Source organism: Micromys minutus, assembly GCF_963924665.1.
Source record: "Micromys minutus genome assembly, chromosome: 22".
NCBI lineage: Eukaryota > Metazoa > Chordata > Mammalia > Rodentia > Muridae > Micromys > Micromys minutus.
The window spans coordinates 2,637,222-2,657,986 of NC_137957.1; the positions used below are offsets into that span (position 1 = coordinate 2,637,222).

General features: G+C 38.7%; 1 protein-coding gene and 1 pseudogene across 2 annotated transcripts; one reads left to right on the forward strand and one right to left on the reverse strand.

Moving 5' to 3' along the window:
• Positions 1–9,373: 9,373 nt before the first annotated feature.
• LOC308435061 (putative olfactory receptor 7A2) lies at positions 9,374–10,333 on the reverse strand (the record flags this gene model as incomplete). Its single annotated transcript, XM_080935606.1, has 1 exon — positions 9,374–10,333. One exon carries the CDS (start codon positions 10,331–10,333, stop codon positions 9,374–9,376), a length of 960 nt encoding a protein of 319 aa, XP_080791732.1.
• Positions 10,334–18,575: 8,242 nt separating this feature from the next.
• LOC308435255 (MYND-type zinc finger-containing chromatin reader ZMYND8-like) lies at positions 18,576–19,924 on the forward strand (annotated as a pseudogene). The gene is made up of 2 exons: positions 18,576–18,788; positions 18,863–19,924. The product of its transcript is annotated as an MYND-type zinc finger-containing chromatin reader ZMYND8-like (transcript).
• The last annotated feature ends 841 nt before the right edge of the window (positions 19,925–20,765 follow it).

Sequence of the window (20,765 nt, forward strand, 5' to 3'; positions counted from 1 at the left end):
AGCACCGCCAAGCACTCTCTGAACTCTGAGAACTCACAGATTAACCTCACCAGGCCTATGACCCAGGTTCTCTGCTGGTCCAGGTGGATAAGGGCATGTGTGTCTAGTTCCCAAGCACAGCCTTTTAGGGCAGATTCTGATTTCTGCTGACAGAGGCCTGGCCCTTACTATGGGCCAGTAGGGAACCTTTTCCGCTAGCACCACTAAGCACTCTTTGTGCTCTGGGTACTCAGGCGCAACCTTGCCATTCTTTTTGTTTTAACCTGGTTGATTTCAGTCCCATGTTTGATTATATCCTGCCCTCTAATCCTCTTGGGTATATTTGCTTCTTTTTGTTCTTGAGTTTTCAAATGTTCTATAAAGCTGTTAGTGTAAGTTTTCTTTAGTTTTTTTTATTTTGTTGTTTGGTTGGTTTTTGGAGGCACTCAGAGCTCTGAGTTTTCCTCTTAGTCTTACTTTAATTGTGTCCCATAAGTTTGGGTATATTGAATTTTCATTTTCATTAAATCCTAAAAAGTCTTTAATTTTTTTCTTTATTTCTTCCTTGACAATGTTGAAATTGAGTAGAGCATTGTTCAGCTTTCATGTGTATGTAGGATTTTTGTAGTTTTTGTTGTTATTGAAGACCAGCGTTAGTCCATGGTGACCTAATATGTTGCTTGAAATCATCTCAGTCTTCTTGTATATGTTGAGGCCTGTTTTGTGACCAATTATATAGTCAATTTTGGAGAAGATATCTTGAGGTGCTGAGAAGAAGCTATATATATATATATATATATATATATATATATATATATATATATATATATATATATTTGCTTTAGGATTAAATGTTCTATATATATATCTATTAAATCATTTCATTCAATACTTCTGTAGGTTTCATCCTGTCTCTGTTTAGTTTCTGTTTTCATGATCTGTCTATTGATGAAAGTGAGATTTTGAAGTTTCCCTCTAGTATTGTGTGAGGTTCAATGTGGGCTTTAATCTGAGTAAAGTTTCTTTTATGAATGTGAGTTCCCTTGCATTGGAGCATAGATGTTCAGGATTGAAATTTTATTTTGATAGGTTATTTTTCCTTTGATGAGTATGAAGTGTCCTTCCTTATCTTTTTTTTATAACTTTTTGAAAGTTGATTTTAATAGATATTAGAATGGCTATCACAGCTTGTTTTTTTAGACTCTGTGCTTGGAAAAATTTGTGCTTGGAAAAATTTTCTAGCCATTTACTCTGAGGTAGTATCTGTGTTTGTCACTGATGTTTATTTCTGTATGTTGGGTCCCGTTAACATATCCAGTCTGTTAGTCTATATCTTTTTATTGGAGAATTATTGGGAAATGTTAAGAGATATTAAGGAACAGTGATTGTTGTTTCCTGTAATATTTGTTCTTGGGTATCTTGAAAGAAGATTACTTTCTTGCTTTTTTTCTAGGGTGTTGTTTCCCTCCTTGTGTTGGAGTTTTCCATTTATTATCCTTTGTTGGCCCGAATTTATTGAAAGAAATTGTGTACATTTGGTATTGTCATGAATTTCTTGGTTTCTACATCTATGATAATTGAGAGTTTTTCTGAATATAGTACCTCGTGTTGGCAATTTTTTCCTCTTAGGGTCTGTATGACATCTGCCCAGATTCTTCTGGCTTTTAGAGTCACTGGTGAGCTATCTGGTGAGATTCTCATATACCTACCTTATATGTTACTTGATCTTTTTCCCTTACTGCTTTTAATGTTTTTTTTTTTGTTTGTTTTATGCATTAGGTGTTTTGTTTACTATCTGATGGGAAGAATTCTTTTCTAGTCCAATCTACTGGGGTTCTCATATGCTTATGGGTATCTCTTCTTTAGGTTAGGGAAGTTTTCTTCTATAATTTTGTTGAAGATATTTACAGGTTTTTGAGTTGGGAATCTGTGCTTCCTTCTATTCCTATTATCCTTAGGTTTGGTCTTCTCATTTTGTTCTAGATTTCCTGCATGTTTCAGGTTAGGAGCTTCTTGCATTTAGCATTTTCTTTAACTATTTTGTCAATATGCTCTATGGTATCTTCTACACCTGAGATTCTCCCTTCTATCTCCTGTATTTTGTTGGTGACTATTGTTACGTTAAAAATATAAAACAACACCCTTCAATCCCAAAGTAGTTCCAAAGCCCATAGGGACACATGGCACTATGGTGTATCTTTATCTTAGTAACTCCACTCCTAAATACTCACAGCCCCTGACTTCTTTTTACCCAGACATGGTACTCTCCACCTTTGCCCCTGACAGCTTCTGTCCCTGGTGGTCCACAACTGCCCCAGGGTGTTTTCACACACTTTCCCTTGGCTTATTGTTGCCAAGCATTTTAAAAAGACATTCCATGGACCCCAAGCACCCTCACCTTATAAAGCAACAAAGCCGGAACTAGCAGTTTCATCTACATCTCCACCATTGCTTTCACACACTGTCCTCCACAGATAAGGAAAGCCATGACTCACCAATCAATAACTTATCAAACAGGTTTATATGTTAAATTCTCAATCAACAATCCCTCTACACAATAAGCTTACAACCAGTTGACAAAGATATAAATTGCCCACCTACATAAGATAAATTTACCCATAAAACCCTAGGAATAATCATAACAGCCTTATACATATAGAAATATGCCAAGAGAAACCTCCACACCTTCTTCCATGTTTTCTCCTCCTGAATCTCCCTCTCCTCTTCTGCGATTTTAAAACTTTGTTTCCATCCACTCTCTACTGTCCAATCAAGTATTGCCAGAATATCAACCTACTACTATGACTCTTGATCTCTTTATTAGGATTTTTTTATCTTCTGGGTTATCTCCTTTTGTGATTTTTATTGGTTCTATTTCTACTTTTAGATCTTAAGTGGTTTTGTTCAATTTCTTCACCAGTTTGGTTGTGTTTTCAAGTTCTTCTTTAATGTTTTTCATTGTTTCCTCTTTAAAGGCTTCTGCCTATTTACCTTTATTCTCCTGTGTTTCTTTAAAATAGTTATTTATGTCCTTCTTAATGTCCTCTATCATCATCAATGAGATTTGATTTTAAACCAGAATCTTGCTTTTTCAGTTGTGTTATGCTGTCCAGGGCTTGCTGTGGTGGCGGAACTGGGTTCTGTTGATGCCAACTAGCTTTGGTTTCTTTTTCTTAGGTTCTTTTGTTTGCCTCTCTCCATCTGGTTATCTCTGATGTCCATCTGATTGGCCTTGCTGTCTCTGACTGAAGCTTGTCCTTCCTGTGGGCCTGTGAGCCTGTGAGCCTGTGAACCTATGATCTCAAGTGTGTTAGCATTCCAGGGAGATCAGCTCTCTCTGGACAGGATTTGGGCATGGAGTGCCATGGCACAGGTTTAGCTCCAGGGTGCAAACTGGGACAGGAAGGGTCCTATCCCTAGCCTCTCTGTGGTTCCTGTGTCCTGTTGGCACTTGGTAGGTCTCATTTAGACCCAGTATGAAGTAATAGTTATGGTCTCACCTGTAACCTTAGCTTTGTCAGCACTCCTGGGAGACCAACTCTCTCCTGGTGGGATTTGGGTTCAGAGAGCTATGGCATAGAGTTATTGGTGGGGCACAGATGAAAATCGGAAGGACCCTGTCCTTGGCTGCTTTATGTTTCCTGTGCCCTATGGGCTCCTGGAAGGTCCCACTTTGGCCAGGCATTGGAGAAATAGTGGTCATCTCACATGTGACCTTAGGTTTGTCAACCCTCCTGGAAGACCAGCTCTCTCTTGGTGGGATTTGGGTCTGGAGAGTTGTGATCTTAGGTATGTCAGCATTTCTGGAAGACCAGCTCTGTCTGGCAGAATTTGGGTACAGTGAGCTGTGGCACAGGATCAGCTCCAGGACACAGATGGAAACCAGAAGTATCCTGTCCCAAGCTTCTATACCATTCTGGTATCCTGTGGGTTCTTGGCATGCCCACTTGGCCCAGGTATTGGAGCAACATTGTTGGTCTCACCTGTGATCTTAGGCATGACAGCACTCCTGTAAGACTAGCTCTCTCTTCACAAAATTTGTGTATGGAGAAATGTGGCATAGGGTTAGCTCTGGGGTACAGATGGAAACTGGAAGGATATCCCCTATTATATTTTAATTGAAACATTTAAGCAATATATTTTGATCATGTTTTTCTTCTCCCCTGATTCTTCCAAAATTCTCTCCACCTCCCTGCCCACCAAACTTTATATTTTTCTATAACTTTCTCTTAAAAAAAACAACCAACCACAACAAAAATAAAACAATAGAAACAGAGGAGTACACACACACACACACACACACACACACACACACACACACACACATTCCACAAAAATAGAAATATAGAAAAGCAAAATACAGACAAGATAAAAATTCCCAAAGTAATATGAGACTAAAAGTCTAAAAATATACTATTAATTTAGTTTTGTGTTGGAAAACTATTACCGCTGGGCATGAGGCATTGTCTAAAGTGCTAACCACTATCCTGAAGACTAACCATTGATAACCAAAAGTTATCAAAAAAGATAAGGATGAACACTTTATACTCATCAAAGGTAAAAATATATCACAATAAACTCTCAATCCTGAATATCTATGCTCAAAATACAAGGGAACCCATATTCCTAAGAGAAACTCTGCTAAAGCTCAAAGCATATATTACACCACACAAAATAATAGTGAGAGACTTAAACACCCCACAGATCATGGAAGCACAAACTGGTAAGAGACACAGTGAAACTAACAGAAGTCATGAACCAAATGAATTTAACAAACAACTATAGAATATGTCATCCTAAAACAAAAGAATATACATTCTTTTCAGAACCTCGTAGAACCTGCTCCAAAATTGGCCATATAGTTGGTAACAAAACAGGCCTCAACATATACAAGGACATCAAAACAATCCCATGCATTGTATCAGATCATCATAGCCTAAGGTTGGTCTTCAATAACAACAACAAAAAGCCCCCCCCACCCACAAAAGCTGAACAACGCTCTACTAAACGATAGTTTGGTCAAAAAAGAAAAAATGAAAGAAATCAAAGACTTTTAAACTTTAATGAAAATGAAGGCACAACATACGAAAACAAATGGGACACAATGAAAGCAGTGCTAAGAGGAAAACTCATACCTCTGAGTGCCTACAAAAGAAACTGGAGAGAGCATAAACTAACAGCTTGAGGGCATACATGAAAGCTCTAGAACAAAAAGAAGTATATACATCCAAGAGGAATAGACAGCAGAAAATAATCAAACTCAGAGCTGAAATCAACCAAATACAAACAAAAAACTACATGAAGAAGCAACAAAACCAAGAGCTGGTTCTTTGAGAAAATTAACAAGATTGATAAACCCTTATCCAGACTAACAAGAGGATGCAAAGAGAGTATCCAAATTAACAAAATAGTAAATGAAAGAGAAGACATAACAACAGAAACTGAGGAAATTCAAGAAGTCATCAGATCCTACTACAAAAGACTATACTCAACAAAATTAGAAAATCTATAGAAAATGGACAATTTTCCAGACAGATACCAAATACCAAAGTTAAATTAGGACCAGATAAACCATCTTAACATCCCTATAACTCCTAAAAAAATAGAAGCAGTAATCAACAAAACCAAAGCCTCCCAACCAAAAAAAGCCCAGGACCTGATGGGTTTAGTGTTGAATTATATCAGACTTTCATAGAAGATGTAATACCAATACTCTCCTAACTATTCCACAAAAATAGAAACAGAGGAATCACTATTCAACTCATTCTTCAAAGCCTATTGACAGTTTTGTTTGTTTTGGAGACTGTTTTTCTGTGTAACAGCCCTGCTTGTCCTGATGTTGAGCATTTCTTTAGGTGCTTCTCAGTCATTCAGTATTGCTCAGTTGAGAATTCTTTGTTTAGATCTGTACCCCACTTTTAAATAGAATTATTTGATTTTCTAGAGTCTAACTTCTTGAGTTCTTTGTATATATTGAATACTAGCTCTCTATCAGATGTAGTATTGGTAAATATCTTTTACCAATCTGTTGGTTGTTTTGTCCTTTTGACAATGTTTTTTTGCCTTGTAGAAGCATAGTATCTTCATGAGGTTCCATTTGTCCATTGCTGATCTTAGAGTATAAGCCATTGTTGTTTTTTGTTCAGGAATTTATTTTTTGAAAAAGCCTTGGCTGCACATTGCTGTCTTGCCTTGGCTGCACACACTGTTCTCATGACAGTACTCTTACTCTCAACACTCTCCCCCTATCTATTCATCATAGTTCTTGAAGTTCTAGCCAGAGAAATTAGGCAACAAAAGTAGATAAAAGAAAAACAAATTGGAAAGGAGGCAGTCAAGATATCACTATTTGCAGATGATAGAATAGTGTATATAAGTAATCAAAAAAAAAAAAAAAATCCACAAGAGGACTTGTTAAGCTGAAAAGCAACTTCAGCAAATTGTCTGGATACACAATTAACTTAAATAAATTATTAGCTTTCCTTTACTCAAAGGATAAACAGTCTGGGAAAGAAATTAGGGAAATGACAGCCTTTACAATAGTCACAAATAATATACACTCTCTTCATGTGGTGCTAACCAAGCAAGTGAAAGATCTGTATTATAAGAACTTCAAGTCTCTGAAGAGAGAAATCGAAGACTTCAGAAGAGGGAAATATCTCCCATAATCATGAATCAGCAGGATTAGCATAGTAAAACTGACCATCTTACCTACACCAATCTACAGAGTCAATGCAATCCCCATCAAATTTCCAACTTAGTTCTTCACAGAGATAGAAAGAGCAATTACCAAATTTATCTTTAAAAAGAGATATCAAAAAAACATTCTCAACAATAAAACTTCTGGGAGATTCACTATCCCTACCTTCAACTATACTATAGAGAAATAGTGTTAGAAACCTGCATGGTAATGGCACAGAGATAGGCAGGTAGACCAATGGAATAAAACTGAAGACCAAGAAATGAACCCACACACCTATGGCCACTTGATCTTTGACAAAGGAACCAAAACCATCCAGTGAAAAAAGGACAGCATTTTCAACAAATGATGCTGCTTCAACTGGCAGTCAGAATTTAGAAGAATGCAAATTGACTCTTTCTTATCTTCTTGTACAAAGTTTAAGTCCAAGTGTATCAAGGACCTCCACATAAAACCAAATATGATGAATCTAATAAAAGAGAAAGTGGGAAATAACCTTGAACATATTGGCAAAGGAGAAAATTTTCTGAATGAAACACCAATGGCTTATGTTCTAAGATCAAGAACTGAAAAATGGAATCTCATAAAATTGAAAAGCTTCTGTAAGGCAAAGGACACTATCAAAAGGACAAAACGACAACCAACAGATTAGGAAAAGTTTTTCACCAATCATACCAATCTGATAGAGGGCTAATATTTAATATATACAAAGAACTCAAGAAGCTAGAGTACAGAGAATGAAATATTTTTTTAAATGGGGTACAGAGCTAAACAAAGAATTCTCAACTGAGGAATACCTAGTGGCTGAGAAGCACCTAAAGAAATGCTCAATATCCCTAGTCATCATGGAAATGCAAATCAAAACAACCCTGAGATTCCACTTTATACCAGCCAGAATGGCTAAGGCCAAAAATCAGGTGACAGCAGATGCTGGTGAGGATGCCAGGAAACAGAAATACTCCTCCATTGCTGGTGGGATTGCAGGCTGGTACAACCACTCTGGAAATCAGTCTGGCAGTTCCACAGAAAATTAGACATAGTACTACCTGAGGACCCAGATATACAATTCATGGGAATGTATGCAAAAGATGCTCTAACATATAACAAGGACACATGCTCCACTATGTTCATAGCAGCCTTATTTATAATAGATAGAAGCTGGAAAGAACCCAGATGTCCCTCAACAGAGGAATAGATACAGAAAATGTGGTGAATTTATGCAATGGAATACTATTTATTTTCATACTACTCAATGGTTTCGTGAAATTCACAGAAAGTAGAAATATTATCCAAGTGAGGTAACCTAGTCATGAAAGAGCACACTTGGTATATCACTGGTAAGTGGATATTACCTACATAGAAGTTTGGAATAGCTACAATACAACTCACAGACCATGTGAGACTCAAAAAGAAAGATCATATCACAGTGTGGATGCTTCAGTACTACTTAGTAGGAGGAAGAAAATAATCCCTGTGAAGTAGAGAGATAGGGTGATCTGGAGGGAGAAAGGAGAGAGCAGAAAAGGGGAATCCAGTTCAGTTATAAGAAGATATGGGGTAGAAGTACAAATGGTCGGGAATTTAAAAACAGGTGTGTAGTAGTGGGGGTTAGTGGTGGTAGCCACTAGAAAGTTCCAGATACCAGGCACCCAAGAGGTTTCCAGGACTCATCAGAAAGGACTTTAACTACAACACCCAACAAAGGGGGCAGAGAACCTGTAGAGACCATGTCCAGTGGAGAAGCATGGCCTCCAGTTAAAGGATGGGGCCACCCACCCACCTCAAAAATATTAATCCAGAGTTACTCCTGTCAAAGGAAAATGCAGGGACTAAGAGTGGAGCAGAAACTGAAGGAAAGGCCATCCAGAGACTGCCCCATCCATCCCATCTGCTGACACCAATCCCAGCACTACTGCTGATGCTAAGACGTGCTTACTGACAGAAGCCTGGTATAATGGTTCCCTGAGAGGCTCTGCCAGAGCCCGGCAGATACAGAGGTAGATGTACACAGCCAAACATTGGACTGAGAGCAGGAATCCCAATGGGGAAGTTAGGGCAAGGACTATAGGAGCTGAAAGGTTTTACAATCTCATAAGAAAAACAACAACATCTATCAACCAAGCAGACCCCCAATCCTCACAGGAACAAAACTACCAACCAAAGAGTACACGGCGGATATCCATGGTAACAGCTGAATATGTATCAGAGAATTGGCTTTTCTGGCATCACTGGGTGGGGACCCCTTAGTCCTGTGGGTGCTTGATACCCAGGATAGGGGAATGTTAGGCCACTGAGGCAGGAGTGTGTGAGTATTTAGGGAAGAACCTTCATAGAGGCAGGGAAAGGAAGAGGGGATAAGGGCCTTGTGGAGGGAAACTTGAAAGGGGGATAACATTTGAAATGTAAATAAAAATTATTTTAAGTAGTCCCAGTTGTTTCCTAGTTCGATTGGAAGTTTCTAGAGGATTTGAGCCATGGATTGGAATTTATTTATGAAAACAAATAACAAACAAAAATTCAGATACCAGAAAGAAGACTAAGCCTTTTAGAGAAAGGAATTTTATGAAGAAACTGATATAATGGATGGGAGAGGGAATAGATAAAATAGAGAAACTAAGTTTTATCACAGTATATGATCAATGAATTACCAGTTTGAATCCCATAACCCTAAGTTCTACAAACAAGAGTGCACAACTAAGAAGGTAAGTCTATTGGCCTGTTTCTAGTTACCCTCCCTAAAACTATTTTCAGAGCCTTCTTCATGTCGTTGTTTCTTAAACTATAGATGAATGGGTTCAGCATAGGGGTGACCACAGTGTACATCAATGATGCCAATGCAGTGGCGTGTGCATTTTGGGTCACGGCAGAGCTGAGGTACACTCCCAGGAGAGTGCAGTAAAATAAGGACACAACTGAGAGGTGAGAGGCACAGGTGGAGAATGCTTTGTACTTCCCCTGAGCGGAGGAGATTGCACAAATGGAAGACACTATCTTACAGTAAGAGTAAAGGATGCCAGAGAGGGGACCCACAACCAGCAGCATGGCTGCAATGTAAATTACCATGTCATTAAGAGAGATGTCAGAACAGGCATGGTGAACCACTTGATTAAGTTCACAGTAAAAGTGAGGAATTTCCAGGTCCGTGCAAAATGACAAATGCAGCGCCAAAAAGCTGTGTAACAAGGAATTTATCACACTTATAAGCCAGCATACCAGAATCAGCAATCCACAACGTCTTGTGTTCATGATAGTCATGTAATGCAGGGGGTGACAGATGGCCACATAGCGGTCATAGGCCATCACAGTCAGGAGAAAGATGTCTAGTACTGAAAAGAGCAGTAAGAAGTACATCTGGGTGATGCAGTTTGCATAGGTGATGACCTTGCTCTGTGTGTGAATGTTCACCAGCATCTGTGGGACAGTGGTAGATGTGAAGCAGATGTCCACAAAGGACAGGTTAGAGAGGAAGATGTACATGGGTGTGTGCAGATGGGAGTCAACAATGATGGCCATGATGATGAGCAGGTTCCCAGTGACAGTCACTAGATACATGGAGAGGAACAATCCAAATATGAGAGCCTGAATTTGAGGTTGATTCTCTGAAAATTCCAGAAGAAAGAATTCTGAAATCTCAGTGTAATTTCCTGGTTCCATGTGTTTGATATGCCTATGAAAAGAAGAAATTTAAAGGGCTGTCACCCATGACCGATTCCACCACTTCTTCCTTTCCTTTCTTCTTTATTCCCTTCCTTCCTGTCTTCCTTATTTTCTTCCTTTGTTCCTTCTCTCTCATCCTCACCCTCCCCTGCCCATCTTTCCCACTCTTCTTAGGTCAATTAGGTTTGGTCACATAGGTTTCTCACCAGGACTGGACCATTATCAGCCTTCTAGAGTCCACACTTAAACAAATGGATTCTCCTCCTGCAGCCATTGAATGAATGTCAATGGTCCCTCAAAGTTGAGGCTTTATGAGGCATTTTTTCCTCCATGATATGCTGTTGACTTGGTTGATCTTATGAACATCTTTTTTTAAAAGAACAAATTTTAAGCATTTTAGCATAAATGTATACGAATACATTTTTGTCAGTGCTTGGCTTTATGAACATCTCGCACAGTCAAACACAGTTTCTGTGAATTTATAAGTATAAGGACCTGCTATCATCACAGGAGACCCTTCTAGCCCTTATTGCTTCCATCCCCCCTTTCAAGCTATTCCCTGAATGTTTTGATTTAGATGTCTCATATTGGACTGAACATTTCATTAACATTTATTCTCCACACTTTGACAAGCGTATCAGTTCCTATATTATCCTCCATCCACTAAAAATAATCTTCTCTGAAAGGACTAAAAGTACAACTTATCTTTCAACATACATATAAATATTTAGACTTACTTTGATGATATGAACTTTTAGAAAAATAATAGGTGTGGGTTCTCCCCCAGGGCCTATAAGCTCACTAATAGGTTCTTGGCCAGACAACTAATATATTAGGAAGCATCTACTACTAAGGAACCCTGTAAACCCAATCTTTTGTAGTCATGAGTTTATTGCTGTTTTTTTATGCATCCTATGAAGAGAATCCTGTTATCTCTGAGTATAAATTTCTGTGCCATACTCAATCTATTCTTATAGGCTTCATAGTAAAAACAATAGCTCTTAGAGACACTTAGAAAATGAAAACTGGGCTAAGGACATTGTCAAGAAAACAAAACGGCTGCCAACAGAATGGGAAAAGATCTTTACCAATTCCACATCAGATAGAGGCCTAATATCCAAGGTATACAAAGAACTCAAAAAGCTAGACACCAAAGAATCAAACAACCCGATTAAAAAATGGGGTACAGAGCTAAACAAAACGTTCTCAATTGAGGAATATCGAATGGCTGAGAAACATCTAAGGAAGTGCTCAACATCCTTAGCCATCAGGGAAATGCAAATCAAAACAACCCTGAGATTCCACCTCACACCAGTCAGATTGGCCAAGATACAAAAGTCAGATGACAGCAGATGCTGGCGAGGTTGCAGAGAAAGAGGAACACTTCTCCACTGTTGGTGGGGTTGTAAACTGATACAACCACTCTGGAAATCAGTCTGTCGATTCCTCAGAAAACTGGACATAGTACTACCTGAAGACCCAGCTATTCCACTTCTGGGCATATATCCCAGAGACACTCCAATATACAACAAAGATACATGCACCACAATGTTCATAGCAGCTCTATTTGTAATAGCCAGAAGCTGGAAAGAACCCAGATGTCCTTCATAAGATGAATGGATACAAAAATTGTGGTACATTTACACAGTGGAGTACTACTCAGCCATCAGAAACAATGACTTAACCAAATTCTTAAGAAAATGGTTGCATCTAGAGAATATTATCCTGAGTGAGATAACCCAGTCACAAAAGAACAGACATAATATGCAGTCACTGATAGTGGGATGCTAACCCCAGAGGCCCGGACTGCCCCAGAAACAACTCACAGACTGTGTGAAGTTCAAGAAAAAAACAAAAAACAAACAAACAAACAAACAAAAAAAACCAAAAAAAAGTCATGCTCAATCTTTAGACACCAAGAAAACATTTACTAATTCTGGGTTACCTCCTGTTTTACATGTACTTTTTGCTCATTGTAACTAGTAAGACCTTAATGCAGAGTATCAAACCTTAAAAAAAAAGAAAAAAAAGCCAAGCACTGACACAATTGTATATGTATACATTTATGCAAAATGTTTAAATTTTTTTCTTTTATCTTTGTTTTTTTAAATAGTTTAAAAAAAAAGAAAATGAAAACTGAAAACAGCCCCTGTTGAGTCCCTCTTTGGATTAATATCACACAATGAAGAAAGACAAAACACTGGGAAGCAGGCAGAGCAAAGTTTAAGTGTGTATGTCATCAGATGGTGACAAGTGCTATACATACCTACTTTTCAGCTCATCAGCTGTGGCAGCAAAGTACCTTTACCTGCCAAGCCTACTTGATGACCCAGTGTCATAACATTTTAAAAGGGACTTTATACACATGAGAGAAATGTCCATGGCTATTAAACAAGCAAAGAGGAGCTGAAGCAAATAGATTTGACAAGGAAAACAGTGAAATGAGCTGATTTCATGACACCAGGGAAAAAATAGCTCTCTTGGTGATGGAAATATTCTGCTCCCCATTCTATCTCATAATCTGCCCTCCAGAAAATACAAGTAAATTAGAAAAAAATATTTAACTAAAACCAAAAGCAACATTTGCCATCGCCAGGACATTTTATAGTGCACACACTATACACTAGAAAACCAGTCCTGAGAACAAATGCACATTTGGAAAGAAGGAGCATGTCAACATGATGGTCCCATGGATAAAAGCCCCTGCCACCAAGCCTGACCACTTGAGCTGTATCACCAAGCCACACAATATGAAAGGACAGAACTAATTCCCAAAGTTTTCTTCTGACCTCCACATATATGCTGTGGCACATATGTGGACACATGGATAAGTAAATATTTATATAAAATATGGGGCAAAGCTGTTGAACTTATTTTTCCTGTAAAACAATGAAAGGCTTATTTTCCCTTCTTTTGTGTCTTTTGGGCCTGTTTTTAATGTGGGCAGGATATTTGATTCCTCATATTTCTCATGTAACCCATTTTTATTATTATTGGTAATTGGACTCTTAATTTTATTTGTAGACTCAAGTCATTGTTCTAGTAATTAATATGCAAATGTACTTTTGATGAAGGAAATCACAGACTCCTACCACTTCCTGCTGAAATATGGGGTATAGTTAAATTTTGAAGTGTAGAGTCATATTCAGTTGTGTACCTTCTGCTGAACCAAAGAGAAGATGATGGATAATTTCAAACCTATTATAAAAGAGATTGTCATACTTAAAGTTATTCAGTCATAAAACAAAACAAAAAGACACAGGTGTGGGGAAATGACTCCTAGTAAGGACAGACACTGGAAGAAGGAGAGAGACAGGAGAGGGTGAGGGAGAGCAACCCCTACACATGTATGAAATTCTTGATGAACACATTTTATCAATAGAAAAGGTATACCCAGTGTTTCTGTATAGAATCTTCCACCAGGACACAAGACAAATCTATCTTATAGAAACATATATTCTCTAATAACTCTCTGTCGACACCAAGTAACCTTATCATATACTTCTCCCATGACAGTTCTGGATTAAGGTACCACATTATCTTTAATAGAGCATAATTGATTTAAATAAATTTATGACATAAATGATAAATTTATCATTTGGTGTCATATGAAGATACATAAATCATATATGCTTATGAAACTTAAACTTCACTTGAACATAAATCATGGGTTAATGAGAACTGAAAGTCATAAAAGTTGTAGAAACAGACCTGTCCAAAGAGGCCAAAGTCTAGTCTGGTAACAAATATATGAGAAGAGCTACCAGGGAGGCTGAGGCAGAAGGATCACATATTTAACGAAACGCTATTGGGAAGTATGTGCATTTTCTTTTGTTCTGTTCTTTTCATTTTGTAACCTTGAGCCAAACATTTGTTAAGTCATTCTTTCTGTAAAGTGAGGTCAAGTGAGGCTGGCCTTAATGATTTAGTGAAACTATGTCTCAAAGAGTTTTATAATTCACTGGTGGGACACTTGTCTGGAATATTTGAGGCCTTGAACTTAACACCAGGCAGAAAACTATAAAAGGTCAAAGGTACAACAAGGAAAAACATGCAGAGATACAAATGAAGATTGTAACAGGCTGTTCAATAATTCTGCTGAGGCAGACATACTTGAACATGTGAACATTCAGAACAGTGAACAAGCCAGTGACAAATACAAACAGCACGTTTCCATCCATTTATGTATATAATATAAAAATGTAAATGACAGGAAAATAGGAAGAAGAACCCTGGAGAGAGAGAAGGGGACCATCACAAGTGGTGGTGTAATTACAAAAAACTAATCAAAATAACTAGAATGTATTCTACACAGATATACACACATCACAGAACCACCCAGTATACTGTATAATTGGTATTTGCCAAAAATGTTGAAACAATTAGAAGGACAAAATATGTTTATTATATAAGACCTGAAAAATGTGCAAATCTCCCACAAATACAAGTAAACACACATGTGCAAACATAAAGACACACACACACAAATACATATTCTGGAAAATGAACTAGAAAAGGTGATGGGAAAATTCAATCTATACCTGAAAAGAGTTCTATTTTTAGACGTGAGATGAACACACACTATTTCTTCTCAATAAATGCAAAGAATATACAACATTTGCGATAAAGGAAGTAAACAAGTCAGAGAATAACAGGTATTTTTGAGCTCATCATTAAGGAAATAATTTTAGGCAAATTATTCTAATATATCACTTACACATTTAATGTGAGTACATTACATGAAGAAAGGCAGCTGCAGAAAGTGAACCTTATGAACTTTTGTAAAAGTACAAACATCATCCATTTGAATTTTTCTTGTTAATATGACATAATATACATCTTAAGAATAGAAGGCACAGTCATTGTGGTATATGTAACTTTATAACCAGTGCTTTCTTTCTGTACATTCTACAATTTCCAAGGTCTATAAACATATGTTCACTTTTAGATGGGATCATTTGAAAGTTCATAAAACCATACGTTTATGATTTCCCATCCAAAATTATCACTTAAAGATTAGTTCTCACCCTGATTGCTAAGTTCAGTGCATTCTTTTCCTTTCAACTTTATGAATCATTGAATTCCACGAACAACCCAGAAAGCCTCCCTTGCATCTTCCAGTCTTGTCTAGGCTAACTTTGCTTTCAGTTACATTTTCTGTTCTGTTTTCTGAAATGCTGCTGCAATGCCAGCAGAGTTCCTGGACTCACCTGGGTGAATCTCTGAAAGGTACTGTGTCTCTAAGCACAGAATTCACTAGGAATGCCTACTGCTAGAGAGTGAGGCTGGGATTGACTCACAAAGAGAGGCATTAATCAGCAGCCAGGATCAGATCTTCAAAATGAAAAAAATTAACGTGAAGCTCAAGGTTGCAAATCAGACTACACTGGGGAGACACTCAAAGATGACAGCAGTTGCCACCTTGAGGATATTTTTCTCCTGTTATTCCAAGTCCTACGCACATAATTTCCCTATGGGACATTGTTCCATACAGAAAAATAATTGTTCCTAAAGGTCCCCTGTTCTCAAAAGAATTGGTTAAATACCCAGGTGATGAGTTATTTTTCCTTCCCCATGAACTTTCTTGCTTGAAACATCAATCCCCGCTCAGTGTCTCTTGCATCCTGATTTAAGGTTTTAACCAGAGTCTAAAGTTATTAAAGATGTCTTAAATATGCCCTCAAGTCACCAAAACTCATTTTGATAGCTTCAGAAACACAATACTCATGTGCAACCACAAGAACTCTTATCTCTTGATGTGAGAACATGGATCCTATGCTAATTGGCTTTGTTTTGTTTTTCCAAAACAACAAGGTGTATATTTCTAATTAGAAAAGTAGAAAAAAGTTAAATTTATGATATTATTCATGAGTCATTTGATAGTTATGCTCTTGAAATAGCTATTTACCAAGAATCTTTATAATTTTTATGTGTTGACTTGAGTAAGTAGAACCTTAATAAAATAATTCTAAAAGTATAAAAATGGCATCTGGAAGTTGTGTAATTTGTATAAAAATTACAAATAAAATTTGGATGGTCTTTGGTTGAAACTCCATTAAGACTTTCCCCTGTTTTCTAATTTTAAATCAATTTTTAAAATGGCATATTATATTTTAGGTCTGTGTGTTTTTATATGTGAATGACTACATTATAACATACATGTAGAGTACAGAGATCACTTTCAAGACTCAGTTCCCACACTTTACAAAATGGACCCTGAGGACTGACCTCAGATTGTCAGGCTTATTAACAAGCAACTTATCGACTGTTTCAATAGTCCATATTTGCTGTATTTAAACTTATCTTTGATCTTATATAAACTTCATTCCTATAATCTACTAGAATGAAGTGAATTTGGTAAATGTGAACCAAAGAACTTGTAACTACTGGCACAAAAGAGGGAGAGGGAGGCAATGCACTCACTGGCGAACACTTAGAGAGTAAAAAATTCTGTCCTGATAAAAACTATTAATTTTTAAAAATTTCTATTGGATATTTTATGTATTTACATTTTAAATATTACCCCCCTTACTCTTCTCACATACCCCATTCCCTTGCTTCCATGATGATACTCCCATTCCCAAGCACCCACTACCACCTCATCACCCAGGCATTCCCCTACACTGGGGAAACTTAGCCTTCACAGGACCAAGGGCTTCTCCTCCTGTTGAAGCCATACAAGGCCATCCTTTGCTACATATGCAGCTAGAGTCATGGGCCCTTCCATATGTACTAATTGGTTGGTGTTTTTGTCTAGTCCCTGGGAGCTCTGAGGGTTTTGGTTGGTTGATATTGTTGTGTTTCCTATGGAGTCACAATCTTATTTTGCTCCTTCAGTCTTTAATCTAGCTCTTCCATTGGAGTCCTCTTGCTCAGTCTAATAGTTAGCTGAAATCATCCTCATCTGTATCAGTAAGACTCTGGAAAAGCCTCTCAGGAAAGACATCCATTCAGGCTTTTGTTAGCAAGAACTTCTTTGTATCAGCAATAATGACTAGGTTTGGTGGCTCCATATGGAATGCATAACCAGATGGGGCAATCTCTGGATGACCTTTCCTTCAGTCCCTTCTCCACAATTTGTCCCTGTATTTCCTCCCAAAAGTATTTTGTTCTCCTTTCTAAGGAGTATGGAAGCATCCCTATTTTGGTCTTTCTTCTTGTGAGACCTTAAACCAGAAGTCCCACACAGCTTTCTGGTTAGACATGAGAGTGACCTCTACAGCCTATGCCACTGGGGTCCAGCTGACTGCACATGAGCTTGGACAAATGAAGAGGGGACAAACCAGTTTGACCGCTTCCACTGCTGGGTTCGGCTTGCCCATGTTTCTGCTGCTGCTATGGGACACCAAGCCAGGCTGAACCAAGCCAGCAAGAGGCTTTAGCACATGATGCAAGAAGCTTTGGGAGAAAAAAAATCTCTTCCCAATCAGTGGTGTTATCAGCTCTTAGAACAAAGGCCCTTGGGCAGTGGAATGATTCTTACATGTGTTTACTCATGAGCAATACCCACATGTATGTATGTATGTATATGTATATGTATATGTGTATGTGTATGTGTATGTGTATGTGTATGTGTATGTGTATGTGTATGTATATGTATATGTGTATGTGTATATATATATATGTGTGTGTGTGTGTGTGTGTGTGTGTGTGTGTGTGTGTGAGTGTGTGTATAGTTTTTTTAAATGGTTCAGAGTCTGACCACTGGTACTTCCTATTGGCTTGTCCTAAGGGTTTAGGAAGACCTTGTCTATATATTTAGGGGTGGTCCTGTTTCTGACTGGAGCTTACATGATCAGTGGTCATGTCTACCTTCAGGGGAGGGACTTGGGGCATGGCCAACGCCCCAAGGGACAGTGTAGTGTTTATGGCAACTCAAGGATTCCTGATTTTCAAGAGACTAGGAAGCTTTCTGGTGTCTCACTTATTGTTCCCCGGGCTTCACCTTGTCTCAGCTGAGAACCAGGGTATCTTTAACAGTCTAAGTCCCACACCTTCTGCTTGAATTTCAAATGGTCAGGGAATTGTTTCTTGAGTATTCCGAGATTGTGAGCTGGTATTCACTTATCAGTGAGTGCACACCGTATATGTTCTTTTGTGACTTGGTTACCTCACTCAGGATAATATTTTCTAGTGTCATCTATTTGCATAAGATTTTCACGTAGTCAAGGTGGGGTGTTGCTCTGCCCATGGAGCTATGAAGTCACAGCATCTGGGGTGGAACATTTCCAAGGGAACCATGGTTGAAGAGGAAATGAAAACTGAGCAGGAGATGGTGGAGGGAATGGATATCACTACTCACTCCAATGATCCTAGTTCTACAGAAAGTCCAGAAATGGAAGTTCCCCAGCCCTCCACACTACTCTGATGGCTATTAGCCACAAGACTCATCCACAAGCCCCATTAAAAAGAAAAGGAAACCCGGCTTACTGAACAGTAGCAATAAGGAGCAGTCAGAACTAAGGCATGGCCTGTTTTACTGTAAAGCAGCCACTTACCATAGACCCTGTTGATGTTGTACTGCAGGATGGGTGAAATGGAATCTATTGCTGCATTTGTCACCAGGAAGGACAAGTCCTTTGCTGTGAGCTCGGTTCCGTGTTTATCACTCTAAGTGTCTGAGACTTACATCAGAACCAGAGGGGGACTGGCTTTGTCCTCAATATGAGAAGATTACAGTGGCAGAAAGCATCAAGATACAGAGCAAAGCCATAACCATGCTGACCACTGAACACCTGTCCTACCTGCTCAAGTTTGCCATTCATAAAATGAAGCAGTCAGAAATAGATGCATTTAGAAGCCCATTCCATTGGAGCAGCACCCCAACTATGCAGAATATATTTTCCAGCCCATGGACCTTTGTATATTGGAAAAGAATGCAAAGAAGATGTATGGCTGCACAGAAGCCTTCCTGGCTGACGCCAAGTGGATCCTGCACAAATATATGATTTATAAGAGGGAATATACAAGTTGATGCAAATAGCAAAGGTCATCATTAAGATTTGTGAGCTAGAGATGAATGAAAATGAAGTATTTTCATTTTCATCATGTTATCTTGCAGCCTGCCAGAAATGAGAGAACTGGTTCTGTGAGCCCTGTAGCAGTCCACACCTTTGGTCTGGGCAAAACTGAAAGTGACTCCATTCCATACAGCAAAAGCACTGAGGGACAAGGACAGGCAGGTTGATGCCTGTTTCTTTGGACAACATGAGAGCCTGTGTTCCAGTCAATAATTGTTACCTCGTGTTTAAAGAAATCCCCCTTTTTTTGTGAAAAAGACTAAAAGTATCTTCAACAGCGCCATGCAAGATACGAAAGAGGTTTGGGGCTTTTAATTACTCTCTATTCAGGACTCCCCATTCAGGACTCCCAGTTCAGGACACCCTACACTGCCAATAGCCAGTCCAAATGCTGCTTGATTCCAGCAACCCCAACACCGGCACTGCGAAGACAGACAAACAGGATAAGGTGAAGCTCAATTTGAGCATAACAGCATCCCTCAAGAACCTTCTGAGCAGGGGAGTGGGTTGCAGGATCTCCCTGTCTGACATGCCTTGCTACCCCACCATTTTTCTACAAACTTCATAAAGTCAGTGTTTCTAATAGCTGAGTAGTATTCCATTGTGTAAATATCCCACACAGGTTCTTTTACACCTGGCCCAGCGGTAAGCCTGTGGAACAGGAGGTCACACCAGGAGTTCTCAGAGTTCAGAGAGCACAGTCCTCTCTAGGAAAGGGTCTTTCTGACCCACAGTGAGGGCCTGGTCTCTGTCCTCAGGCTTCAGGATGTGCCCAGGTAAGGCTGAGCTCCAAGATCAGCTGCACAGGCTCTTTTACACCTGGACTAAAGGTGAGTCTGACACATAGACATGCTGAGCGTCCAGCGAGGGAACTCAGGGAGTTCTCAGAGGACAGGAAGTATGATGCTCTATAGAAAACGATCCTTTTTGGCCTAGTGAAAGAGCGGAGCCTCTGCCATTAGGAATCGGGATGTGTGGGCAATTACAACAACCCTGAGATTCCACCTCACAACAGTCAGAATGGCTAAGATCAAAAACTCAGGTGACAGCAGATGCTGTCGAAAATACAGAGAAAGAAGAACATTTCCCCATTCTTGGTGGGGTTGTTATCTGGTACAATCACACTGGAAATCAGTCTGGCAGTTTCTCAGAAAATTGGACACAGTACTATATGAAGACCAGCTATTCCACTTCGGGGCATTTACTCCAAAGATGCTCCAACATATAATAAGAACACATGCTCCACCATGTTTATAGCAGCCTTATTTATAATAGCCAGAAGCTGGAAAGAACCCAGATGTCCTTCAGTAGAAGAATAAATACAGAAATTGTGGTATATTCACACAGTGGAGTACTACACAGCTACTAGAAAAAGATGACTTTACAAAATCCTAGGCAAATGGTTGGAA